The 27,500-nt window shown below is 44.6% G+C and overlaps 1 protein-coding gene across 6 annotated transcripts in view; it reads right to left on the minus strand.

Annotated features, from left to right (window-relative positions):
* Window positions 1–27,500, minus strand: part of LOC122254642 (protogenin) — a 195,900-nt gene that overhangs the window by 60,207 nt on the left and 108,193 nt on the right. For 3 of the 6 annotated variants that reach the window (XM_086537739.1, XM_086537738.1, XM_086537743.1), the window contains exons 2-3: window positions 12,401–12,466; window positions 6,636–6,686 (exon numbers count right to left, since the gene is read on the minus strand). The exons of 1 other annotated variant lie outside the window; for it this stretch is intronic. In XM_086537739.1, the coding sequence (XP_086393865.1) occupies window positions 6,636–6,686; window positions 12,401–12,466 (117 nt within the window). The remainder of the gene's footprint in view (window positions 1–6,635; window positions 6,687–12,400; window positions 12,467–27,500) is intronic. 2 more of the 6 variants (XM_086537740.1, XM_086537744.1) reach the window with 1 other exon arrangement.

Genomic DNA, 27,500 nt, shown 5'->3' on the forward strand with positions numbered 1-27,500 from the left:
TATTATTAGCCTTATTATAATCATTATATTAATGATCATTGTTATCATTATTATAATAATTATCATTACTATTATTATCATCGTCATTATCATTATGATCATTATTATATCATTATCATCATTATTACCAGTATGATTATCATTACTATTATCATTATCATAATCATAATTATTATCATCATCGTCATTATCATTATTATAGTAGTACAGAATGTTTTTTTTTTCTTTCATTTTAATACACTTGAACTTAGAGAATTAATGGGTAAGCAAAGAGACACTCAAAAGGTACACACACACACACACACACACACACACACACACACACACACACACACACACACACACACACACACACACACACACACATGTATGTTCATATGTGTGTGTGTGTGTGTGTGTGTGTGTGTGTGTGTGTGTGTGTGTGTGTGTGTGTGTGTGTGTGTGTGTGTGTGTGTGTGTGTGTGTGTTTCAATTATCTACCACACTCTCCTCACTCAGTTCCATACCTGATCTACTGACAGCTAGTTGCTCTTAATCTGTTTTGAGTGCATGCATTAGCTGGTGTTGATCTACGCATAATGACAATGACCTTTGAAGCACCCCTTGTACCTGTGCGCAAAGTCTGTGCTTTGAATAAATTCTTTGGGGATGATCTCATGCGAACACCTCATCCCGAATTGCGAAAGAAGTGAAGCAATGGGCCTCATCCATTTAGGCGTGTTTATCAACGAGCGACTCATAGTCTTGTTCTATAAAAAAAATGTATCTCATCTTATTCTATCTTGTATTTGATCTTATCCTATCATGTTTTATTGATCTATCTGTTATCTTTGTTAATTCGCTTCGCTTGCATATCCTCAGAGTTGCCAAGGAGCAGCCTGGCCATGGGAAGCAATGCAAACGGCGGCGTGATTGGGGAAGGACAGTGGGGGGGGGGGGGGGGCAGCCGTGGTATGTTGAGAGGCTCGGTGTTCCAGCCATTGAAGCCGAGAGAAGGAAGGGCGGCGGTCCTGACCACCCAGCTCTCAGGAGCGTGTAGTGGCAGGGGTGATAGGGAAGGGGGGGGAGGGAGGGCGAGGAGGGTACTTGCGAGGGGGTCAAGGAGATGGGGGGAGGGGCATCGATGGAAAGGATAAGGGGGAGGGGGAAGAGGAGGAGAAGGAGGAGTAAGTAATTGCCCGAAGACCTGAAGACGCGGATTCCGGAACTGCTGTTTCCATCAGCAACCCTACTTTGTGTATAGTGTTTATTTTTACTTTCTTTCCCTTTTGGCCACAGGGGAGATGCAAGATAGGGGCACTGGCAGGGCTAGAAGGAAAGCGTGTTGCGGACGAGGGCTCGACTGAGAATTAATTATATTCCCGAGTGACGTCACATGGCGGCCAGACCCGCCACCCTCGGCTGGCATGGAAGGGATAAGAGCAACTATTTCATTCATGGTCCGTTCTGCGATGGGGCACCCGGCCAGCCCTTACTGGAGGAGCGGCTGACACTAGTAAAGGATAGATGCATAAAAAGAGAGAGAGAGAGGTGATGAACCAATGAACCCATGGGTGGATGAAGAGAGGATGGGAAAGAGGGGGAGAAAAAGATGAAGAAGGAAAAGCGAGAGCAAGAACGAGAGCGGGAGAGAGAGAGAGAGAGAGAGAGAGAGAGAGAGAGAGAGAGAGAGAGAGAGAGAGAGAGAGAGAGAGAGAGAGAGAGAGAGAGAGAGAGAGAGAGAGAGAGAGAGAGAGAGAGAGAGAGAGAGAGAGAGAGAGAGAGAGAGAGAGAGAGAGAGAGAGAGAGAGAGAGAGAGAGAGAGAGAGAGAGAGAGAGAGAGAGAGAGAGAGAGAGAGAGAGAGAGAGAGAGAGAGAGAGAGAGAGAGAGAGGCATGGACTGAGCGAAAAAATGAATGAAAGGAGAGGCAAAGCGAGAGAGCCAGCGAATAATGCTTGGGTATGCGGGCACAACTGGGCAGCGCAGGTACGGTCGGGTAAATGCGGGTACGGGGCCGGTTGTTATGCGCCCACGCTTGAGATGAGACGCATTTTATGTTGCTTTCTTGCTTGCTTGCTTGTATAGGTCGGGACACCGGATGATGCGACCGCTCAAGTGAATTGGGGAGTCCATGGGAAAATGTGTGTGTGTGTGTGTGTGTGTGTGTGTGTGTGTGTGTGTGTGTGTGTGTGTGTGTGTGTGTGTGTGTGTGTGTGTGTGTGTGTGTGTGTGTGTGCGAGTGTGTGTGTGTATGTGCGAGTGTGTTAGTGTGTATGTGTGAGTGTGTGAGTGTGAGTGTGTGAGTGTGTGTGTGTGTGTGTGAGTGTGTGTGTGTGTGTGTGTGTGTGTGTGTGTGTGTGTGTGTGTGTGTGTGTGTGTGTGTGTGTGTGTGTGTGTGTGTGTGTGTGTGTGCATGTATGTATGTATTTATGTGTGTGTATACATATATTTATATAATATATATATATATATATATATATATATATATATATATATATATATATATATATCGTGTGTGTGTGTGTGTGTGTGTGTGTGTGTGTGTGAATGTATATCCGTATACGTATACGCATATGTATATGTATATGTATATGTATATGTATATGTATATGTATATGTATATGTATATGTATATGAATATTATATATCATATATTATTTATTTATGTATGTATGTATGTATGTATGTATGTATGTATGTATGTATGTATGTATGTATGTATGTATGTATGTAAGCATGTATGCGTGAATGTATGTGTATAATATATAAATATATATATATATGTATATATATATACATATGTGTGTGTATATATATATGTATGTATGTGTATGTGTATGTGTATGTGTATGTGTGTGTTTGTATGTACATGTACAGTAAATGTACATTTATACATATATATATATATATATATATATTTATATATATATATATATGTATGTATGTATGTATATGTATATGTATGTGTGTGTGTATGTATATGTATGTGTTTGTGTATATATATGTGTGTATGTATGAATGTATACATGTATGTATGTATGTATGTATGTATGTATGTATGTATGTATGTATGTATGCATGTATGTATGTATGTATGTTTGTATGTATGTTTGTATGTATATATATATATATATATATATATTCATATTTATATTCATATATATATATATATATATATATATATATATATATATATATGAATATATATATATAGTTATATTTTGATTAGACACGATACTTTAACAGCCACAGTCTGCGGTTGCTTACAGATTACGATGTTCTATTGCTAAGCATCGTAATCTCTGAAGTTCCCAACCTGTAGCTAATCGCCAAACTTTCGCAAAATGCTAATACCCTATTATCATTCCCGTATCGCATAGACGCCCATCTACGTGTCCTGCGCCAACTCGTCTTCGGCAGGAGGTCAGCTCTGAGTCTCCGACCCTCAGGCCGGGCATTTCGTGCGAAGTGTGAGCACATGAGCGCCCGGGATGCTGCTCGCGCGGCATGTGCACACAAGATGCGAGCGTCCAAGGTGCTGGCGAGCTCGGTGTGCGAAACTCCACGACGGCAAGTGTATGGAACTGAATACGCATAAAGCGAGGGGTTTCGGAGGGTTGTTTGGGTATGGGAAAACAAGGGTCCGAAATTGCAGGGGTGAGAAGAGCTGCGGTGCGGCTCATTGGGGGAATGGGTGGGCTGTGTGTGTGGCGCACCGAGGCTGTGGGAATGTATAGCATCGGATAGCGCAGGTATGGAAGAACACGGCCAGGGGCAGTAATAGATACGTGGCATAATGGGTATGGGGCAGAGCACGGGCATGGGGCACAGGCACATCGAGGCAGCAGCAGCAACACCAGGTCGTGTGGCAAGGAGGCCCTCCAGTCTTTGCAGAAAATGGGTTGAGGCGGAGACCGGTGCCACAAAAAGCCCGGGTCGGAATGTGTGGCATCCAACCCTTCAGCCGCGCCGCTGCCAGACGTACGACCGCACCACCGCAATAGGACCCCCTCCACCTCTCCTTCCCAGCCTCCCTCTTTCCCAGCCTTGTAACTTTACCTTCGTCACACTTTTCCAATGTCTTTCCTGCTCTCGGGGGACCGGAAGTACTGTGCTCCGGGGTACGTACCTTGCATATCAATCACCGAAGGGCGAGTGCAACACTGCCAGGCCCGCTCATCTTATCAACCATACACACCACGGTCAGTCCTTCGACTACAGTATCTCTCCATCCTCTTAAGGCGCCACATTCACTGCAACACAACCACTGCTCACCCTCTTTTTCTGCCTCTCATACAGAAGTCTCATCACACTCGCTCTCCTTCCTCGTAAAACCAACTTTCGCCCCGACAACCCTCGCGTGGGTATAACGACACTTGGCCCCCGTGCCCACTTCTGTCACTGCAGTCCTGGGACCTCAGTCATTTGCCTCCATCCCCGACGCCGTCACCATCCCCTCGACTACAGTGTGGGAAGCAGTGCTCCTTGGCGTCGTCCTCCGTACCAAGAAGCTGCTGTAGCGCTCATCCTGCTCTCCGTCGGGGAGCCGGAAGCTGCATCCCACTGTAGCCTGAGCACCAGCGCGGTACGCCCGAGCAGCACGAACCGCTCGAAAGGCGAAATGAGCAGCACGAACAGAACAGAGTCAGTGTCCCTGTCATGCTACTCTTTACATCTCGCACCTTCAAGCTGCTGCACCGCTGTTGCCGCTGATAACCGCCATCTTACCGTTGTAATCCTTTCCAACGCCCATGTCTTTCTTGCCGTCCCTCCCTCCGTCCCTCCCTCCCTGCCTCCCTCTCTCTATCTATTTCCGTTACTACCACATATCTTCCACCCATCGATGCATCTACCTGCAGTCCAACCAACCTTTAGCTGTCTGACCCCATCCCCTCCATTTCCCTCACCTTCCGACCCCCAGAACACGAACCCATCCGACCCCACTGATCCCTTCACCTAGGTTTTACACCCCCCCCCCCAGCGTGACCCCGACCCAGCCTCCTAACGCCGCTCCCTATGTTCCCCAAGGAGCGCTCACTCACCCTGATCGCCACCTCGGTCCTCTCTACCAGCTCACTATCTTCCCCTCCTGACCCCCTCTGACCCCCTCTGACCCATCCACCCCCTCCCGTCATCGCTCATCTTCTCCTTACTCCGCTCATGACATCAGGCGCTCTCCGCATGCCATGGCCCGTAACCACAGCTGGTTGGAACGAATGTGTTTTGCCTCTTGAGGGATGGACACTGCATGCCAGTTCAATTTCGACGGAAGGAACCTGTTACACAAACACATCCACACACACACACATCTTGATGGAACGGAGCCTGTTGCAAAGTCTCACACACAGAGACACAAACACAGACACAGACATAAAAACATACATACATATACACACATTTACGGGATCGTGCCTGTTACCAACGCACACACACAAAGATACAAACAAAAAAAAACGCACACACACAAACAGTTCCTGACAAGGGGGGTTTGACAGTCTACTCCGGTCATGCACATACGCACGCTGCTTTCTCACATAAAAAGGGAGAACCACTATAACTTCAAGTGGAGGTGCAGCTGTCCGAACCAGAAGTGAACCACCTGCCAAGCTAGCTCTATGCCTTAGCGTGGAGCGCGTGTACCATCTGGCCATCTCCACCTGAGCCACACAGGCCCTTGAGAGCCCCGACTCAAGAGCAGCATCCTTGATTTTAATTGCTCTTACACTTCTCTTGCGTATACGTTTGGCCCCGCCGGCAAGCTCCCTTCTCGATCACACTTGGGTCACAATCGGCCGACTACCCCGGGTACGACTCACACGCTCTCAGAACTATGCCCAAATCCCGTCCATATTCTGGGCACACCTTAGCCACCCGAGTCGTCTTCTGGCCGAGTCTTGGCCACCCTCTCGTCATGCCCCAACTGGACCTCATAAAACCACGCAGCCCGGGGTGCAGGTGCGTCGGAGGCCTCAATCCCTGGCTAAGTACATCATCGGCGTATGGGCTGCGTGGGGATTGCGTACAATACAGGTACGGAGTGTCACGGAAACTGCGCACGCCGTTGCCCTCTTTTTTATGAATCATAGGGTTGCTGAAGAGTGAGGGCTGATACTTCCGGAAAATTTCCTGAAGCATAACCATAATTGAAATAGAATGACACAAATAAAGTCTATATAATAATGTAGCAACTTGGAATTCTCACACAGAAAATGCATTGGTAAAAAAAAACGACCATGAGCAAAGTATGACATTACACAGAAAAACAAGCGATATATTCAATCCTCTGATGGACATACCTTGAAAACATTGCTAATCTCCAAGAAATTAACATAAGTAACCTTGAGCTACCAATCCATAGCGAGCTGAATTATAAATTTTGGTTACCGAGGTGATCGGTATCGTAATAAGTGTGAAATGTATACAGTGAGAAGTATGACATAACAAGGACATTACAAATACAAGATATCTGAGAACATGATGACCTAATGTCAAATACAGAAGACTTCCACTCAGCACAGAACAAAAATACTATAAACTAATATAAAAAAAACATGCATACAGACGAAAGAAGTACAAAAACGAGCACGAGGAATCCTCAGCGCTGGTGGCTGGCACTGAGCACACGAAGAGGCGCAGCCAAGGGGTCCTTCCTTACCTCGAGTAAGCTCAGACTCTGCCGCAGCCGGGCCCACGCTGGCCTCTGTGCCTGTGGGGGGAAAAGGACATGTCATGTGTCAGCTCTTGAACTTCTTCAGATGAAATATGAATTGCAATTTATATTAGGTCTGCTTCCCGCCCTCCCGCTCCTACCTGAACGCTCTTTTAGTTTGGCTGTCATGTTGATGTGACATAATTGTTGATTCTACTTAGCCACACGAGCGAATGTGAAATATAAATGTTTGCCGTTTCATTCCAACTTTAACGTAAACAAACCTTTCGTTTATACACCCGTGAATATAAACACTTTGAGCTCTTGTGAATCATATTAATATCGGTAGCCACTTCAAATGATTATATCAAACAAATGATCAGCTTCATCTGTCTCATTCTCTCTACCTCCGTTCCCCGCACCCTCTCTCTGTTTATCCGCCCTCTCATTGTTTGTTTGTTTGATTGTCTCACTTACCAGGTATAGGTACGCATATACAGAAAAACATACATAGGCAGAAACGCAATTACAAACTTAATTACACAACTATATATATATATACATATATATACATATATATGTATATATGTATATATATGTATATATATGTATATATATGTATATGTATATGTATATATATATATATATATATATATATATATATATATATATATATATATATATATATATATATATATAAGCGCGTGTGTGTGTGTGTGTACGTGCGTAAGTGTTACGTGTGAAAAATATTTATATTCATGTATCTATATCTACATATATACATACGTGTATGTATTTAACACTATAATTACATATATATACATACATACATACATACATACATACATACATACATACATACATACATACATATACATACATACTCATACTCACACTCGCACTCTCACACACACACACATTTATATATATATATATATATATATATATATATATATATATATATATATATATATAGTGTGTGGGTCTGTGCGCGCGCGCGCATGTACGCAATCCCCCCACCTTCCTCGTAGAGCTGCCCCACACTTAACGCAATGGTGCGCTTCCCTTAAAACGCAACCCGGAGGCAAGAACGTAACCGTATACTCAAAGACCGTTAATTTGCGCACAATGGCGGCGCCGGCGAAGTGGCCGATCTGCATGGTTGGATTTGCAGAACAAAATCCGCACAAAGACACGAAAGTGCGAGTCCTCGACGGGGAAGCGAGTCGGGGAATAGGACTGTGCAAGCTCCTATTCCCGATCCTTTCTCGAGGGGTGTCGGCGAATTGAAGTTGAAGTAATTTGCTTTTTCTGTTGTAATCGGTTGTCAGTCATGGTTTTCATGTCTAGCAGCGTTTTCTCTCCAGCGATTTCCAGCTACAGCTTGTGACTACCGAGACTCCCATGACGAGATCACTCATGACTACCTCACAACGCGACGTCACAGCGCCCCGCCCTCTATCATAGTTCGACCAATCAAAAGTGATATACCAATTGGTGATATAATATGGTGCAAAGGTGTGGATTCAGGTAGCACGACGCACAGCTGCTCGCACGGCGCGACCCCTCACATGGAGGGCCCTTACACCGGAGGATTACGTCGCGCGAAATGACGCTGGCGACAAAGGGGTTCATCTGCTCCTCTCGTAATCGAGTTGCGAAGCAGTTCCCATTTCACTCACTTACCCACAAACGTCCCAATCGGCAAGCTTTGCGTTCTTCCAATATGGACCCTTCCCCGTAATCAAAACAAAACATTTCTTTCTTCTTTGCGTTCCTCCAGAAAAAAAGGATATATAATTTTTCCGCTTTGAAAACAGGAATCAGTATCAGGCTGAATTCCGGACGAAGCTTTCATTAAGCAACTGGATTTCCGCCTGTCTTTTCTTAGCAGTCTCTAACTACACAACCGCTTCATTTAAAGGATCGAGCTCGTTGTCGATGCGACTGAGCTTGCCCTTGACATTTAAACTTTTCGCACGGTCCCATCAAAAATAAACAACCATCAGCGTAATCCACAAGCATTTCCCTGCATTGTCTCGCTTGCCATTATGGGTGTCCTTCATAGTATCAAGTATCCATTACCCACCACTGCCCCTTCTCACGCCCATCCTTCACGCCACGCTCTTCCCTTCTCGATTAGCACTGTGCCCTGAACCCTCGGACCTTCGAAATCACCCTTTGTCAGTGAGTGACCCGCTACCCCTTGCTCATCGACACCCGGCTACACACTTCCACGCTTATATCTACCCTAACACTTGGGTATGAACCGGCCTTGCCTTCCCCTCTCCGCCCGGCAAATGAGTTTACTATGGTTCAGCAGTTCGGCTAACCTACGCTTCGCCTGTAAGCTGCCAAAAAAAAAAAAACGTTTGAGCAAGAGACCCCGTTGGAGCCCCAGCCTCACTTGCCTCCTCCCTTCACCTCTCCCTCTCTTTCCTTTTCTTCTCTCTCTCTCTCTCTCTCTCTGCAATAATAGAACAGTCATGTGACTTTCCTCGGCGTTCTATTGTTTGTTACTAATGGAATTCATTAAACCTAGAATAGTTACTTCAGTAGTACAGGACTGAACCGCTTTCATATGTAACGTAATTGGCAAAAGAATCCCTACGGAATCTCACCCGAAACGGCGCAGGCTGAAGACAGCAGATGAAAAAAGAAGAAAGAAAAAATCGCCAAGGAGACAAACAATTTGGCCAAGTTTCCCCTCTCGGCCGCGTTTTCATCATGTGGACGAAGCATCACGCTACGGAGGCAAACCAATGGTGTCATATTTCGCCATCTTATACGTGAAACATTTCGGAATAACATCTCTTCAGGCAAACACGCTTAGCGCTTATGGTTGTCAGGTTTTCATGTTTATAACCGACACTTAAAATATCTGCTTCGGCGAGTTTCTTCCCCGAAAGAAAGGGGGAAAATTGTAAGTTTGGCGAAGCGCAGTAGGAGAGCCAGTCCCGCCTCCTGTACGACGGTAACTACATAGCCTCTCAAAGTCTTCTGTTCAACCCCAGAATTATTATTTCCTGCGTCACTGCCATCCTCCTATCCCTTTCCGCCGCGCCTCGCCCGCGAAGACGGCGAACACTCACGCCCATCCATCACAACCCGCCTTGACCGATCTACATCTCGCTACACCCTCAGTCATGTCATGATACTCTTACTGTCAATGTCGCATATGTGATCCCGACACATTTCTTCACAGCATGGATGACACGCTCTCCCATATGTTTCCTCGGCCGTGATCCCCGCAGCGTTGGCTTCAGTAACGAAGGCGCCTTACACAACGCAGCAAGAAGTTCGGCTTTAAACTCTTCCTCTCAAAGTCACGTAGGCAAACAAGGAAATACAACCTTTGTTACTACAGATACTATAAGAACAGCAATAACGTGCTGTTGCTGCTGCTTCGCTCCCCTCACTCGCCCCCCACGCCCCCCACGCCCCATTCCCTCTCACTCTCGAACGCGCTCACAGCAGATAATACGCTAATGTTCCCTGTCACAGTACTCTTCACCCGCGTGCTGCTCCCTGCCAGTGGCGTCAGGATACAGGGGCCCTGCCACAGTATCCATCAGCATGTCGCGGACACAAATCCCATTAGGGATTTACCACATCACCCATCAAAGTGCAGTTCCCTGTCATGCTTATTAATGTGCAGTCCTCTGAAACACCCCCATAATAGTGCACATCCTTAAAGCAGCGGCCATCCATCATGCTGCAGCGCCCTGTCAGGGAGCTTATCACTGTGCTACTCTCAGCCCCGACGCTTCTCAAAGGCGTCCCAGGGACATCGCTCTCTTGGGCTGTGGCGTCGCAGAAGAGCAGGGCGTCCTTGGCCCTCCTGATGTAATTCCCTTCGACAGCGGCCAAGCTTCGGGCCCCCACAGGACCGCACACCGCGAGCCCTGGCCATTCAGGACGCAAGGCGAGGGACCTTCAGATACAGCGATCTCCGTTCAGCGTCCAGCGGGAAGCAGGCGAGTCCGATCGGCCGCTCATCCGGTCCCCTTCGCGCCTACTTGATATTCCGGACACATGTTATCCTCGTGAGCCCCGACACATGTTCCTTAGAGCTCCTTCTGAATCATCACCGCCCGCGCGTCACCACCGCGGACATCATACTCCCGCTCACTACTCCGCATTTTCGCTTCAGTCGCGGCGTGTCGTCGTAGGGACCTCGGTGTCTCCAAGGTGTCACCAGGGTGCAAGGTCACGGCGTGCGAGCAGTGCAACTGCAGCCCCAAAGTGTTGCTAGGGTGTGGCGTCTTCGGGCGGTTGTGTCGTCAGGGTGTAGTGTTGCCGGGATGGGCGCACAGCCATGGTACGGCGGACAATAAAGCGCGAGGCGGGTGATAAATCAGGGGTCTGCACAGGGCGACGCGGGGTCAGAGGTCAACGCGGGGCCATTCCGACGCTCATTTACAACACTAGCGCGTACGCCTGCACGCACAGGTTCTCTCCCTCTCCCCCCCCCCTCTCTCTCTCTCTCTCTCTCTCTCTCTCTCTCTCTCTCTCTCTCTCTCTCTCTCTCTCTCTCTCTCTCTCAAAATGTAGGTTGCCCATTTACACCTTACTTATATATATAGATAAATATTATTTTCGTCACGAGTGGTCTTCTCTGAGTGAGTGAGTGAATGTGTGTCAAAGCGCTTCTGTTTGTTCCTTTCTGTAGCAATGGGGTGGGGGCGGCTGAGAATTCAGAAAAAAAAAACATTAACCGAAACACAAACAAAAAAAAAAAAAGCAAAATCCTTGTGCTTATCCTCATCCACGAACAATAAAAAGAGAGAGAAAAATATCCACTCCATAGCCGTGTGAGGAAAATGCATTAATATGTGGCATCATTAATGGGCGTGCAGGGCGGTCTCATGTGACACATTACCGAGATGGAATGGACATGGTGTGAGAGGGGAGAGGGGAGAGGAGGATGAGGGAGGCGGGAGTGAGGAAGGAGGAAAGGAGGAAGAAAGGAGAGAGGGAGAGAGGGAAAAGGTGTGCAAAGATACATATATGCATACATACATACATACATACATATATATATATATATATATATATGTTTATATGCATATGCATATACATGTACCATGTATATGTATATATACATGTACATGTATATGTACATGTATATATATACATACATATACATACACACATACACACATATATATACATATATATGTATATATATGTATGTATGTATGTATATATATATATATATATATATATATATGTGAGTGTGTGTGTGTGTGAGCAGGAGGAGAAGGAGCAGGAGCAGGAGCAGGAGCAGGAGCAGGAGACGGAGGCAGAAGAGAAAAAGGAGGGGGAGGACGGAGAGGAGGAGGAGAAAGTGGAGAAGGAGGAAGAGGAAGAGGTGAAGGAGGAGGTAAAGGAGGGAAAGAGGAAGAGCTTGAGGAAGAGGTGGAGGTGGTGGAGAAAGAGAAGGAGAAGGAAGAGGAGGAGGAGAGTGATATGGCGTAACAAGGAGAGGAAGAGGAGGCGGAGGATGAAGAAGAAAAAGAGATAGAGGCAGTGGAACAGGAAAAGGAAAAGACGGAAAGAAGAGAACCAATGAAAATAAAGAAAAAAAAGTTAAAAAACAAAAAAAAACTGAAGCGCACCCGAATGGCGAAAGCTCCCCCCCCCCTCCCGCCCACACCCCGCCCAACCCACCATTCCAAGGCAGCCCAAATTCCCTTCACCATCACGCCCCCTCAGCCCTCCACCAGCGCGACCACACTCAAAAAGCACAATACGCCCACGTGACCTACCATAGACCGCCCACCGACGGCTCCTGACGCTGGAGGGCACCAGAGGCGAACGCTGACGGGGAACAGCTGGCGGTCAAAAGTACACGAGTTAGTCAAGGCGCCGAACACAGGTAATGGCGTGTTTGGAGATCGAGAACTCACGCCCACACGCGCCGAAACACGCACATTTTGTATTTACGCTGAAGGTGCACATGAGTAAATTTCTGAAATTAATAAATAAGGGAGAAGAAAGGAGACGAGGAGAGGAGAGAGTATAGGATGTTTATTCCCAAGATTCTTGGGAATCTTTGAACTATACAGGAATAGAGACCTATACTTCCTATAGAGGAGGTAGAGGAAGGGAGAGAAAGGGGGGAGTGAGGTGGGAAGGGGGGAGAAGGGGGGAGGGAGGGGAGAGAGAGAGAGAATATGTTTGTTCGAATAATTGTTAATACCAAGTCAACACCATACCAAAAAGACATGGATCTCCCTGATTGTATTTACGTAACCATACACTAAACTTGGGTAACTTTCGTTTTTCATGATTTTTAAACCCTAAAGTTTGCATATTAATTAAACACTCAAACGATCATTGCATTCGTCATATAACTCTTCAGAACGCAAGAAACAAAAATGAATTCATAGTATCAGATAACAAATGACGATAACACCCGCGGGTAATTTGATTGCATTTTCATTATTTTATTTATTTATTTATTTTTTTTTTTTACATCTCATCAGCATCAGTATCTACGTACTCTGGCCATTAAGCACAAGACAGGTTAAAGGTATCAACTGCCTTTCTAAAGGGTTTTCTGAACGTAAAAGTTTCACTGGTAGAACAGCTGATTTTTTTTTTCTTTTTAGTTCGCTTTCTATAATTAATGATAGGGCCTCTTTTATGTATTCGATCATCTGAATAAGCATTTTCTTCCTATGCGTTCCGAAAGCTGATTTGTAAGCTTTATCAATTTATTAAATCATATTTTTAAAAAAGGTTTTAAATGATGTGTTTCCCTTTGGACACGGATAGATTTACACATCGTTATTATGTCGGAAAATCCAAAGTAACATGTCAAACGCTAGAGATTAACTTTAGTGTTTTAGATGTAAGTACTTAAGTAAGTGTTAATAACCAGCAAAGTGTGAGTGTGAGTGTGAGTGTGTGTGTGTATGTGTATGTGTGTGTTTCATCTATATATGTATATTTATATATTTATATATTTTTACATCTTTATTTTCATATATATATAATATATATATATATATAATCGATATATATATACATATACATACATACATACATATATATATATATATATATCGAATATAAATATGTCAGTTCCTTGAGGTTAAAAAATATCATTTAGTAAACTAACTAAATAAATAACCTTGGCACGTACGATGAGTTGAAGAAACTGTCAGGTGACACCTCAAGTCTCTTTCCGACCGGGGTCATTTACCACAGTAAGTAGGCCAAATAATAAACAACTACGAATAATTTGTAATCCCCTGTTAGGAGTGCCATGTAGCAAAGCAATTATCATATTCTCTAAAAACGTCTTAAAAAACAAACAAGCAAGCAAAATCAAGTGATTATTGACCGTCTATAAACAGACGTCTCTTATACATATTGTTTTATAACTGGTGAAATTCCACAGTCTCTAATTCAAGGAAACAGCACTTTTTCTTCGCTCTCTCTTTATCAGATCGCTTTAGCTAACGTGCTAATGAGATATGCTAAATGGACAAAAAGAGAAGTTAAAACAGGTAGAACACAAGGTAGGCTACAGCATCCCCGCGTTACGGAATGCGGCGGGTCCTACTCTACTCTTGACGCTCCTACTCTAGCAAAGCGATGCTCCATTTGCTGACTAAGAAGAGCGTCCGACATTATGAAACATGAAAGTTCGCCATCATACTGGGCTGTTTTTTTTTCGGAGGACAACAGTATTTGAATATGTGAAACCCATTATGCACTTGATAATTTCTGTTATTTCATTTCCTGTCGTAATTCGAATTTGAATTCCTATTGCAGACTGTCCCGACACAGGAAAAGGAAAAAAAAAAATAGCGGCACATGTTGGCTATATTTGTTTCATGACGGGAACCAATCGCATGCGATCATGAAGAGGCAGGCAAGCTGAACAACCACCCAAAAGACAGCAAAAACCTACGTTCTGACAGTCCTGGTTGGTCTGCTTCACAAACTTCTGTCCTGACCTTTTGTTCAACTTGTGGGTGGCTTTAGGCATGGAGCGAAACCTTCCAGAGCTCAGCTTGAACAGTATGTGTGAAATGCTGGGGCTCCAAAATCTGTTGCCTTGCCGTGCCTCCGTATGTATACAGGTTGTGATGCAACTCCGCAGCTCTTTGGAAAAGGTAAGGAGGCTGCATAGGAAGCTTCGTGGTTATTTTCAAGTGACACTTTGCCTCTCCTCCACAGCAGCAGCTCAGGTAAAGAACCGTTGCAAAAGGAAATCTACATTCGTACTGTATTTTCCTCGATGACTAGTCTTGGGACTAAAGATGTTATTTAAATCCTCAACCTTAATAATAGCCCATAATAACCCCTTTATAATACATGTAGTATCTTTTGATAATTTAAATAAACCGATTCTTTTCATCAATATAATGGTTGCAAGGGAACATGCCAAGTCGAAATCTACCCAAAAACATGTAAAACATTAAAAAAAGCTAAAAACAGTAAAAAGACTTAAATTTCTTGTACAGTCGACAGAATGAAGTTACTGTTACAGGGTCGATCTCTGTTGACGCACAACTTAACTACATATGTTTAATTACTTTACTGCAGTATAATTCTGGAATCATCGTTGAACTGAAGCTAATTCGACATTTACGAAAAGGCTGTTGATATCGTTTCCATAAATAAAAAAGATTTATCACAACTGTCACAATGCACCGTCATATATATAACACACCCAACTGACCTGCTCCCATAGCAGATACAGACTATAGGAGCAATAACACACGCAAATCTTCAAATAAGCTTCAATATCGTCTATTATTTCTACAACCCACAACAAAACACTTACTCCATTCTTAAAATGATAAACACACCATATCATGACTCTCACAACACTTCTAAGACGTTGCGAAGTTACACCTCTGAAAAGAAGTAGGGTTACTGGGTCCAAGGTTACTGTGGACTCACCTAAACCGATCAATGCCGCGTGAGACCTTTCGGCATCCTATCATTCTGGAGCTATGCTACCGGGTACTTCTTACTGTAGAACAGTTTTATTTTTGTCTAGAACTGCCGTCTATAATTGCTAGTCTATCAACAGGTGGTAGACTTATTTACATTTTCGTCAAAGATGCAAATGTATTCTAGTCAATGTTATGCCAGTTAAGCTCCAAAACTATTTTGTTTCCGCAGCCATAGCACTGCACACATGTGATATATATCACGATCCCCTATTTTCATCACATGGAGATATTTGTATAACATGAGACTACCGACTTATAAATTTATATAACCAATATGGAACAGGAAGATTATTCTTTGTGCCTCACTGTATCATTCGCCAAATCCAGTCCGCTTTCAAACATTCAAAATATCTCTGATCACTTTAAAACGCGACCAGGTATTTAAAAAATAGAAAATACTTTTCTCAAACTGTTTCAGTTTCAAAAATAATTATGAACCATCTCAGCATCACTATCACGTGTGAGAGAATCTCTAAAGTTCAATATATTCAATTCAAATAACTGTATCTAGCCATAAACAAATAGACATGGATGTCAATGTGTTCGTATGAAAGGCTAGATAGGTGTGTGTTTGCACGTGCGCATGCGTGTGTGCGTATATACCATTACCCTCCCTTTCATTACACATATTCAATAACCTCTGTCGGTTGCCTCACCTATCCATCACACAATTAACGAAACAAGAACTAATGGCCGACCGGGCAAGACTTCCATAAGGCATTCTTCAGCTCCCTCCAGCGCCCCGACAGGACGCCAAATCTCCCTCTCAAAGTCTTCCTGAAGAATCCTTAAAGGGGCCCCTGTCTGTCCCCTGCAGGGCCTCAACACAGCCCCCTGCATGCCCCCTCCCCCTCCCCCTCCCACCCTACCGCCATTAGGGATAACAGTCCGCGCCCCATACAGTTAGGCCTACCTGACGGTACGGACTCACAGGAACCTCATAGACACTACGTCAATTCTGAGGAAATTTTCTCGTGAGGATTTCATCACGTTGGTTCCTGTGTTATTATGGACGTGGACTGCTCGCTCAATTAGTTTTTTTTTTTTTTTTTTTTTTTTTTTTTTAGTTTGGTAAGATGGGAGACGGTGGAGGTATTCTCATTGCTCGACGATCATAAAAGACGTTTTTCAATTTGAGAATTACTCTGAAGACTTGTCTTTCGATATAATATTAAACTATAGAGAGGGGCGGGGGTTCTAAGTCGTAGGAAACAAAAGAAAGTTTACGCAGAGAAAAATAAAAATCTAAGTGTGAATCTGCTAAATGTTGAAACTGTATAGGAATGTATTATACAACAGCTGTGGCATTAGCGTGACTCCTGTCTGCGCGTGGACTGATGGGAGTGTATTATTGAAGAACGGCTGGGGCCCCTTGTTCCCTTCTCTCTCTCCCCCCCCTTCCTATCCCCCACCCTCCAAGTCATTCATCCCGGGGGGCCTGACCTTCACCTTCAACCGAGGGAGCAATACATACCAATAACACCGCCAGAACAAGAGCGCTGAAGAAGTAGCAGAAGTCTTTTTTCTTTAGGAGGGGGGGGGGGGGCAATAACAAAGCTGATATACTTCTTGGTTAAAATCCCCACGGAGTTGTTGATTGTTGATCATGATGATTCGTGATGTGATGATAATGGTGAATCTAGTGTTTACTATAATATAACTTATAAAATAATAACAGCAGCAACACTAATAATAAACAAAATAATGAGCTTTTTACAAACTTTGTTACTTGCCACGCCCAGCCAAAGAAATCATCAAAAAGCCATAAACCACTCAATTAAACAGCGTTTGAAAGAAGCACATTAAACAAACTGGTCAAGAAAATGACTTCACTAATACCAGTTTTCATTCGCGTGTCATGTCAATCAATGTTGTCATTCCAATGAAAATACAAATAGTCCAGTGGCATTGGATGCAGTTTTCATCCGGCTAACGTTGCCTCACACAACTTGCGAAAAAGTCGTAACAGACTTCTGTTTAACTATTATTCATGATAATATATACTAATGTGTATATATATGTATATTTATGTATATATATGGGATTATCAATAACTATAACAAAAACAACAATAATTAAATATAAAATAAAACAAGATACCAACAGCAATGATGAAATAAGAGATGCAAAAACAATACCAATCATAACACACGACCATAGGAGACAAAACAACAACACTGATAATAATGATGATAACAACAACAATAATAATAGTAATACTAACAATATTGATGGAAACAATATAATAGAACAGTAATAATAATCGAGTCCAATAATATCCTACAGCTAAAGACTACCGCACACAGCACTCCATCTTCCCACACCTCACCAAACATGATCCCGCACGAGATGTATCACTGTCGCCTGTTACGTGACACTGCCATGCGAACATTACACTGCGACTTTTCACCCCGTTACAGGACACGAGCCGAGAAATACAGGAGCTGAGATACTGAGATACAGTCGTTGGAGACACGGCTTTTTAAAAGAATAATCGCACTTCGATTTTTGAGGATAACCGTCTTGGAAACCTGTGAGAAAAGTGCGCTTCAAGAAGCCTAGAATCAATCGGCTTTGAGAGTGAATTTTGTTTCTCAAACTTCTCGGAATGTCTAGAGACACAAGGCGTGATTGCTGTTTGTATACAATATACACTACGGTGGAAAACAACATTGGGTTCAAGCTTGCTTTCTGATCAACCTTTGAGCTCTTTCTTAATGGAAGGGAAATTTTGACACCTCACACAATATTTTGTATCCTCGGATAAAAAATATGTAAGAGCAAAATGCAGAAAAAAAGCTTAAACACATTTCTGGATCACATTTCTATGTGAGGAGGGAACTAACTATGCATGCTGTCTTTCCTCCATGCCTTCAGTAGTTTTGTCATAAGTTTAAATTTACAGTTCTTTGTTTGTTTTACATCCTATGCTCTGATTTAAAATGTCAAATGAGATGCCAATTGGACTGAAAGGCAAACTTCGAAGAAAGTCGGAGAACGCCCCTCGGGAGGGTTGATGATGAACAGCGCGAGGCTTAAGTGTGTAAGTGCGGCTCCCGCGTGAGGAGGTACTTTCCCTGCCCTTAGCCTTCCGGCCGAGCTGCCACCTTGACCTTGGCAGCAGTCGACAGCGAGCTGCCACCTTGACCTTGATGCTGGCTGAGGGTGAGGTGCCACTTCGACCACGGAGTTCTTACTTCCTCATCTGGCACTGTGCCGGACTGCCCTTCCTGACGTGGCAATGCCTCTTCCTCTGCTTGTGTCGTCGCGGCTAATCTTCATTACAGCGATCCCTGATTCGTCAAAAGCAGATCGCCTGCTTGATCACAACGGACCGAGGAAGTATGATCGCTTATGCAAGCACTCTTGGTAAGGCGGCCGAACCTTCATTTGAGCTGTCGTCTTTTTCCTCCAAAGCGATCTCCCGTTCGTTCGTTCGGGTGCATCAGGTTACCAGTACGTGGAACTGGGTGGGTGGCGGATGAGAGAGAGAAAGAGAAAGAGAGATAGAAAGAGAGAGAGAGAGAGAGAGAGAGAGAGAGAGAGAGAGAGAGAGAGAGAGAGAGAGAGAGAGAGAGAGAGAGAGAGGAGGGGGGGGGGGGGGGGGGGGAAAGAGAGTGAAAGAGAGAGGGAAAGAGAGAGGGGGGGGGACGGGGAGGGGGAGAGGGAGGAAGGAAGAGAGGGGGACAGGGAGAGGGAGAGAGAAAGGGACGTAGGGGGAGGGGGGGAGAGGGAGAGAGGGGGAGAGGGAGGGAGAGTGTGGGAGAGGGAGAAAAACAGAGAAAGGGAGGGAGGGGGAGAGGAGAGAGAGATGGATGGAGGGAGGGAGGGAGAGATAGGGAGAAAGGGAGGGGGAGAGGAGAGAGAGAGAGATAGAGAGAAAGAGAGGGGGAGAGAAAGGGAGGAAGGGGGGAAGGAGAAAGGGAGGAGAGGAGAGAGGAGAAAGAGAATGAAACAGAGAAAGAGAGAGAGAGGAGTATAAACCACATAAATATATCTTGCGGCCACCATTCCTCTTCGAGATCCGCGCGAGCCATGGTTAAAAAAAATGCTTCTCCTGTCATCCGCCACAGGACGGAGGGGAGAAGGGAGATGACAGTTGCGTCGTCCCCGTGTTAAACAAACATTTGTCACTGTTCATGCCAACATAACAAATATATATACATAAAGAGAGATGTGTGTGTGGATGTCCACAATAACAGAGGCACAAACACACGCATGTACTTCGTTTCCTCTCTCTTCCGCCTGGTATGCCTCCGCCCATTTTTCTTCCTCCCTTGCTAACAAACCTTACTGTTTAACCCAGCACCCTCCTTCTTGCCCTCCTCTCCCTCTGCATGCCCCTACACCCTGAGTGCGTTAACTGTCAGAGTATGTGGCAACGGAGTATGTGGCAACATGGTGTTTGTGCGAGCGCTGCGTCATACTCCTGAGCGGCCGAACGTGCGTACAGGCGTGCGGGCGGGCGGGCGGGCGGGAGGCGGCTGCGGGTAGTGGTAGGGCGACTCCCTCTCTTTCTGTGGGGGATTGCCCCTTGCCCTCCTGTGCCCATCGGCCCTTATCGGTGGCCTCTTCCCGGGTTATATAAAGGGAGAAAGGAGAGGGTTCAGGCGGGGGTTACAGCATCCATTTTCACTCTCGCTGCTTCGTCCGAGAAGCGTGATGCTGGGAAGAAGGCGGAGGGAAATGTGCAGTCGAGCTCCTGGTGAGCGGTGGCACGCATGCTAGGCCTATCTCCACGGTAGGCCTAATGACAAGGTGACCGAGGCGTAGGACGGATACCCCGCCCCCCACACCACTCCATCCCCCCGCCCCCTTCCTCCCTCCCCCACTCGCTCCCGATCGCCAACCAGCACCACACCCATTCGGAAAATTATTGATTTCGACCCCAATTCTCTTCCTTCTTCCGGCCACTAATCGTCTCGGAAATAAAGTCAAATACAGACGCGAAAAATCCCTAGTTGAGCTGGAATGGCGGACGGAGGAACGATCACTTTCTTGCAACTCCCGCAATTGACAATATTTTCGAATGATATAAAAAGCTGAACCTCCAGGGTAAGGTAATCCATTCATCCCCATCTTCTCGCCCCCCCCCCCACCCCAACCAAAAATTGCTTTATTACTACGTTATTTCTTCGTCATTTTCATTATTATCATTATTATCATTACTACTACTACTTTTAGTATCATTATCATTCTTTTCAATAGCAATTATTTTTTTCTTGTCATTATCATTATCTTTCTTCTTCTTCCTGTCATCATTATCATTGATATTATCATTATTATCAATATTATCAAAATTATCATCATTATTGTTGTTATCATTACTATTATTGTTATTATCATCATTATCATTACTTTTATTATTATCATCATTATTATCAATTTCATCATTTCAACTGTATCACTCTCATTATCATCCATAGTATAAAATATAAAAATATCGATACTCCGTAATCGCTGTTACTGTTCTGAATTGCATTATTGTTATAACAAGATATAATTTCCATCAAAATCATTATTGCTAGTAGCATCATCACTTCACCGGATGTAGCACTGTTATTAATGCCATCATCAGTATTTCCATATAAAGTCTCTTTGTCTTGATGATCATATCAAAATCATAATTCCATTGTCTACTGATCTGTCCTCTATGAGCTGGAGAGAGGGCGCGTGTGAAAGATATATATATATATATATATATATATATATATATATATATATAGAGAGAGAGAGAGAGAGAGAGAGAGAGAGAGAGAGAGAGAGAGAGAGGGGGGGAGAGGAGAGAGAGAAAGGGAAAGAGAGAAAGAGAAAGAGAGAGTGTGTGAGAGAGATAGAGAGAGAAAGAAAGAAAGAGAGAGAGAGAGAGAGAAGGAAGAGACTGAGAGAAAGAGAAAGAGAGAGAAGGAAGAGACTGAGAGAGAGAGAGAGAGAGAGAGAGAGAGAGAGAGAGAGAGAGAGAGAGAGAGAGAGAGAGAGAGAGAGAGAGAGAGAGAGAGAGAGAGACCCCACCACCACATTTTCGCACAGAGGGTAGTACCGGTTTGCCAAAGCGGGCACAATTTTTTCCGTCCGGGCCACCGGTCTGACGGCGAAGACATCTTCAGTAGCCAAATTCTAGTTTTCCAAGCGATTATATAGGGAAGGTTGACAACACAGTTATGAATGGTGGCGATAATTGTCTCGACTGACTGACTGATTGCCAAGTTACTGCTCTCCTTGCTGCGTAGAAAATCTTTCGATCAATGATAATAACAGCAACACCAACAATAATAATAATCTTTATCATTATTATATTGATGATGGTCATGATATGATAAAATAAAAATAAAATTTTAAAATTACTTTTAACTCACTAACAATTAACAACAGTAAATGTAATTACAATTATAACACCGACAATTATAATGATTAACAACAGCAACATCAAGAGCAATAAGAATTATCAACAGTTAATCAAACAGGATATAAAGTATGGTCGAAAATCACCTGTTAACGTCATTATCTCCGAGCCATACCTACAACGAAGAAAAATAACGGTGTTCCACTATATTTCCCGTGTGTTTGTAAAAGCTGAAAAGGCGCGAGGGACTAGCGGTCAATACTGGTCTCTTGCATCATGTAAAACGAAAAAATGTAGATGTCCATCACTGTAAAAAAATATATATATTTATTTTTTATTTATTATTATTTTTTTTTATCTATTTTTTTTTTTTGAAAATGATTTTTGGGATTCAGTTCCTGTGATCCACTTCTCGGTTTGCGTCGCCTCGGAAGTTGAGAGTTACCGTACATTAATGGGTTGCATAATCAGGAGAGAAAAAAATCAGTGTCTTCAAAAGCAAAAGGTTCGTGCTTGTTCAAAAATACTTATTTTTTTAGAATAATTACGAAACTAATGACCCAAAGGCCTCTTGTGTGAGAATGTGTTTTACATATCACGCTATCATGATATCACTTTCCTTGCTCTGAAATAATCATAAGAAGTGAACATCTATAATAACCGTTTGCATAATGCAATGCAAACTTGTACGTTACCTGAGTAAAACATCCCACGTCTAATTAGCATGGTTCGTTACCTGTTCATTGACCCAACGTTCAACCTAATAAATGCTGCAAAATTATCAGAGAAAATTAGAATTAACTATCACCATTGCTGTCATGACCACTTTTTTGTTCATTATCGTACGTCCTAATAGCCCCAGTGTGTTCATAGTTCTGTGCTTCAAGTCCTACGCTTCAAGAGAGTGGGTGGGTGTTGGTGATGCTTATTCCTCCTTCCGTTGAAAAGCGTTGCTGCGAGTCGGTGACCTCGCATGCACTGTGATCGACCTCCGACAATCCCACAAACGACGTGAGACGACGAGCGGCCGCGTCCCTTGCACGGGCGCATACACACACACACACACACACACACACACACACACACACACACACACACACACACACACACACACACACACGCACGCGCGCGCGCGCGCAGAAAGACAAGCATACGGATGCATATACATATACACGCAGAAGAATCATTCATAATTCCCTCCGTACCATTCGGCCTCCTTCCAGCCAGCGCCAGCTTGCCGATCAGCATACCCATAAAATCTTCCCCAAAACAAAACACAAGCGACTCCCCAACTCTCCCCCCCCCCCACCTCCGACCCACTCTGTTCCTCCTTTCCTGATCGCCGTCATTTGTCTGTGCCCTTTATTAGCATCAGTCTATGGCCGTACTCTCGGCTGATTTTCATTTATTCATTATACGGAGTACGGGTACCTGAAGAGAAACATCAACGAGGCTATTAGCAACTCAACATCTGAGCGAGGCATAATTCAAATCAACTACACGCTAATGACTATAATAGCATGTGTCATTACGAAGACATAATAGTCCGGGTTACAGAAGGTCCCACCCTTTGCCACCATTACCCTCCATCCGCTTCACGTACATGACCATTACCAGACGTCTATCCCTGTTCTTAAGTCACTCCTACACTCCATCACCGTTACCTAATATTAGTGACTTAGCTCTCACCCTACTCCACCCTACAACAACAGAGTACTTTGTCTTCGGCCCCTTTCAGCCCCGTCCTGCATCCCCTTAACGCAGTTCGGGTCTGTGAGCTCCCGCGAACGCACATGTACTCTTTAATGGAGTATTAATAAATATGGACTACATGGCGAGGGGTGCATAGACTTGATCTGGCCATGTGCTTTGCCTAACGGAATGAAGACGGTCACGGAAAATGAATCCAGCTATCTATGGTGTGTCGATACGTGTTGAGTGGTCGCGGGCAAAGGGTTGGCACAGAGCTAAATGGACAGAGGGCGCCTTGTGTTGCACACCCGCATACCTTCCCTTCTCTGTGGTGTTCCCCTTCACACTCTTCTCTCCTCAGTTATCCCGCTCTGGTCTCGGTAACATACATCACAACGATCCATCTCATCAGGCATCCGCCACGGACGCAACGACTCTGAAAAGCCCCTGCTTGCGATCAGAACGGAATCTATGGGAAGACCCAATCCTTTTGCAAGGCGGACGCCGCATCTTACGGACGACTCTCTTCTAACCTACTGCACAAGCGCACTTAGACGGAATAAATCATCAATTCTAGGCCATCAAGTGGCCTCCTCAGACCCGGAAAAGAAAGAAAAAAATATGCTAACGATAAAACCGCAAAACGACCCTTTTCCTCGGCCGTAACCATAGCTAGATGCGAAGATTTGCAGTAGTCTTGCGCGTTTCAACATTGTATCTGCTTCCTGACAAGGACATCCCGTGAGGATTGTCTCTCATGCCGTATGTATCGTCTCTCCGTCAACGTTATTCGCATCTTTCATATGTTCGCGATTTTAATTTTTGTTTTTGAGGAAGGGAGTAACAACCTGCAATACCCTTTTAGCCTACGCATTTATGGTTCGCCCCAACAATGTCAGCAACGTGCGGTCGTCCTGCTGAAGGAGACCAGCCTAATGTTCGGCACAACACTAGAAACTGGTAATATCTAATGAAAGTAAAAAAAAAAAGGTGTATCACACAATATTTGTGTGTGCGTGTGCATGTGTGTTTAAAAGTGAAATATAGTAAAAGCGCGAGTAACAAAAAGGCGGAGGAAGAGGAGGAGGAGGAGGAGGAGGAGGAAGAGGAAGAGGAAGAGGAAGAGGAAGAGGAAGAGGAAGAGGAAGAGGAAGAGGAGGAGGAGGAGGAGAAGGGGAAGAGGAATGAAAAAGAAAAAAAGAGAGAAAGATAGAGAGAAGAAAAAAAATAGGAAAAGAGTGAGAGAGCACAGTAACACTAGAGCTAATTAGCTTTCCTTTCAACTCCCTCCCTCCCACAAGATACCCATTCTGCTCCCTCGCTTCGACCGGGGAGAAATCAAGCCCCACCGTCCCCCATCCCCCTCCCTATCTTTCCCCTCTTCCTCCATCCTCCTCCACCCACCTCCCCTCTCCCTCTCCCCCAACGAAAATAAGGTCCTTAAAACATACCGACCCATAAAATGTTCCCGCGCGAGATAGCGTAAAGAACTCCCACATCCAATAACTTCTCCCGCCGAACTGAGAAAAAGAAATCTTCCCAGGGCTTTAGTATCGCCCAAGGTCACATAAATCGACAACAAATCGGTGGGAGCTCTTCTAATAGAGCGCCGATTAAGAATTACTCACGTCAGACTCGGGCCAATGGCTTCGGGTAGGGGAGGGAACGAGGAGAGGGGGTGGAGGAGGAGGGGATGGGAAGAAGAGGGATGGGGGAGGAAGGGGAGGGAGGGGAAGTTGGGGGAGGAAGGATAGGAAGGAGGTAAAGTAGGGGAGGGGGTAGGGGAGGGGCAGGTAGAGAAGGGGTAGGGACTATGAGGGAGAGGGTGTGTGGTATCCTCGCCCAGGGGAGAGGGGATGGGGAGGACAGACCCGCGGGGGTGCTTGTTGCAAGCCCTGGCCTGCGGTGTGTATTAGGGCCAGGCGCCTGCACAATCATGCATCGACGCCGATCACAGCGACGGGACGGAACGGGATGGCTCGCGCCACCGACTGACCCGAGGAGCGATGATCACGCGCCCGGGTCGCTGCGGGACGACCACCTACGCCGGGATGGAGGCGATTCTCTCGTTCTTTCTTTCTCCCACTTCTTTCGTTCTTTCTTTCATTCGTTCCCTCCCCTCCCTCACTGGCATTTTTAAAAATAACCCTAAGGACCTAAATGCAAACAAATTCAATAATAGTAGTTAAGTTTGGAAGTAAAACACATCCGCCAATAAACACAGTAAAATGAACAAGCAATATTTACAGGCGAAGCGTATAAGTTTTCTCAGACGGCATTAGATCCCTAACCTATCCTCATGTACCGCGAGTTCGCCTCTCATGCCTGTCCGTCAACCGTTTCTAAAAATAGCATTCGTCCTCCTGTCCTTCTCTTATATTTCAGTTCTTTCCTTCTAAAAAACATCTCTCCCTCCCCCCATCCCTCTAGTCTAACCCCTTATATCCTCCCTCTCTTCCATATTTCCTTCCATCCTTTACCCTCCTATCCTCCCTTTCTCTCTCTCCCTCCCTCCCTTCCTTCCTTCTATCCTCTACCCGTCCTTCCTTCCTTCCTTCCTTCTTTCCCTATTCCTCTTCTACCTCTCACTCCCACCTTCGCTTTTTCTTTCTTTTCTTCCTCTTCTTCTCCTCTTCTTCTTCTTCTCTTCTTCTCCTCCTCCTCCTCCTCCTCCTCCTCCTCCTCCTCCTCCTCCTCCTCCTCCTCCTCCTCCTCCTCCTCCTCCTCCCCCTTCGATCTCTCTCAAACCGGTTGGAAGTGGATATGATGAACAAGGTATTGATACGTAATTAGACCGGAGGTGCAAAAATACAAAATAAATACCAAGAGGCAAGGCGTCACTCGACTGCATTCGCCCCCCCACCCCCCCCCCTGTTTACCTTCCATCTGCATCTGTTTGCTTGTTTGGTTTGTTTGGCTGGGTTTGTCTCCCGGCCTGACCCTGTATCCGGTGTCTCGACGATAACGAACGTCCGGTCTTGTGAATGTATGAACGCGTCTCTTTCTTTCTTTGCCTCGGTCTTTACGCCTTCTTTCCTTCATTGCGCCTTTTTCCTCTTCGTCTGAAAGTTCACTCTACCTGTACCACCGTCCTCTTTTATGTTTTAGGTCTAAAAACGCCAAAATAAATACGCAAACCCACAAAGAACACCAGCAAACAAACAAAACGGCTTTAAAAAAAAAACTATCTTTATCCTGTCGCTAAATTAAAGAAACAAACACACGAGTCCGACCTGCCGCCCTTTATCCTGTTGCTACGATGTCACTACTACTACTCACAATAATAATAATAATAATAATAATAATAATAATAATGGCAATGGTAATAATAATAAGAAGAATAAGAATAATGGCAATGGTAATAATGATAATCAGAATAATAATAATGGCAATGGTAATAATAATAATAATAATAATAATCATTATTATTATTATTATTATTATAATTATAATAATTACGATTTGATGATAGTGATAATGATGATAATAGTAGCAGGAAATGGAGATGGAGGAGGAGGAGAGGGAGAGCATCATGATGATGATTGATGATGGTGATGATGATGATAATGGTTATGATGATGATGATGATATGATGAGGAGGAGGAGGAGAAGAGGACGAAAGAGAAAGAGAAGGAAAATAAGTCGATGTTGAAAATAATAATAATAACAAAAATAATGATAAGTAGAAGAAAGGAACAAGACAGGAATTCAACACCGAGCTTACTATTCAAGCCCTGAAGCAACATTTATTTATGTACATTTACTAAGCTTTGTTTACGGGCAATTAATGACCGGAAAGGAAAGCATTTATCTACCTGCACTTTCAAAACCGGGTTCTCTCTCTGTGTGTCTCTG

Source organism: Penaeus japonicus, unplaced genomic scaffold (genome assembly GCF_977035675.1).
Source record: "Penaeus japonicus unplaced genomic scaffold, GWHDUDI00000001_assembly GWHDUDI00000006, whole genome shotgun sequence".
NCBI classification, from domain to species: Eukaryota; Metazoa; Arthropoda; class Malacostraca; order Decapoda; family Penaeidae; genus Penaeus; species Penaeus japonicus.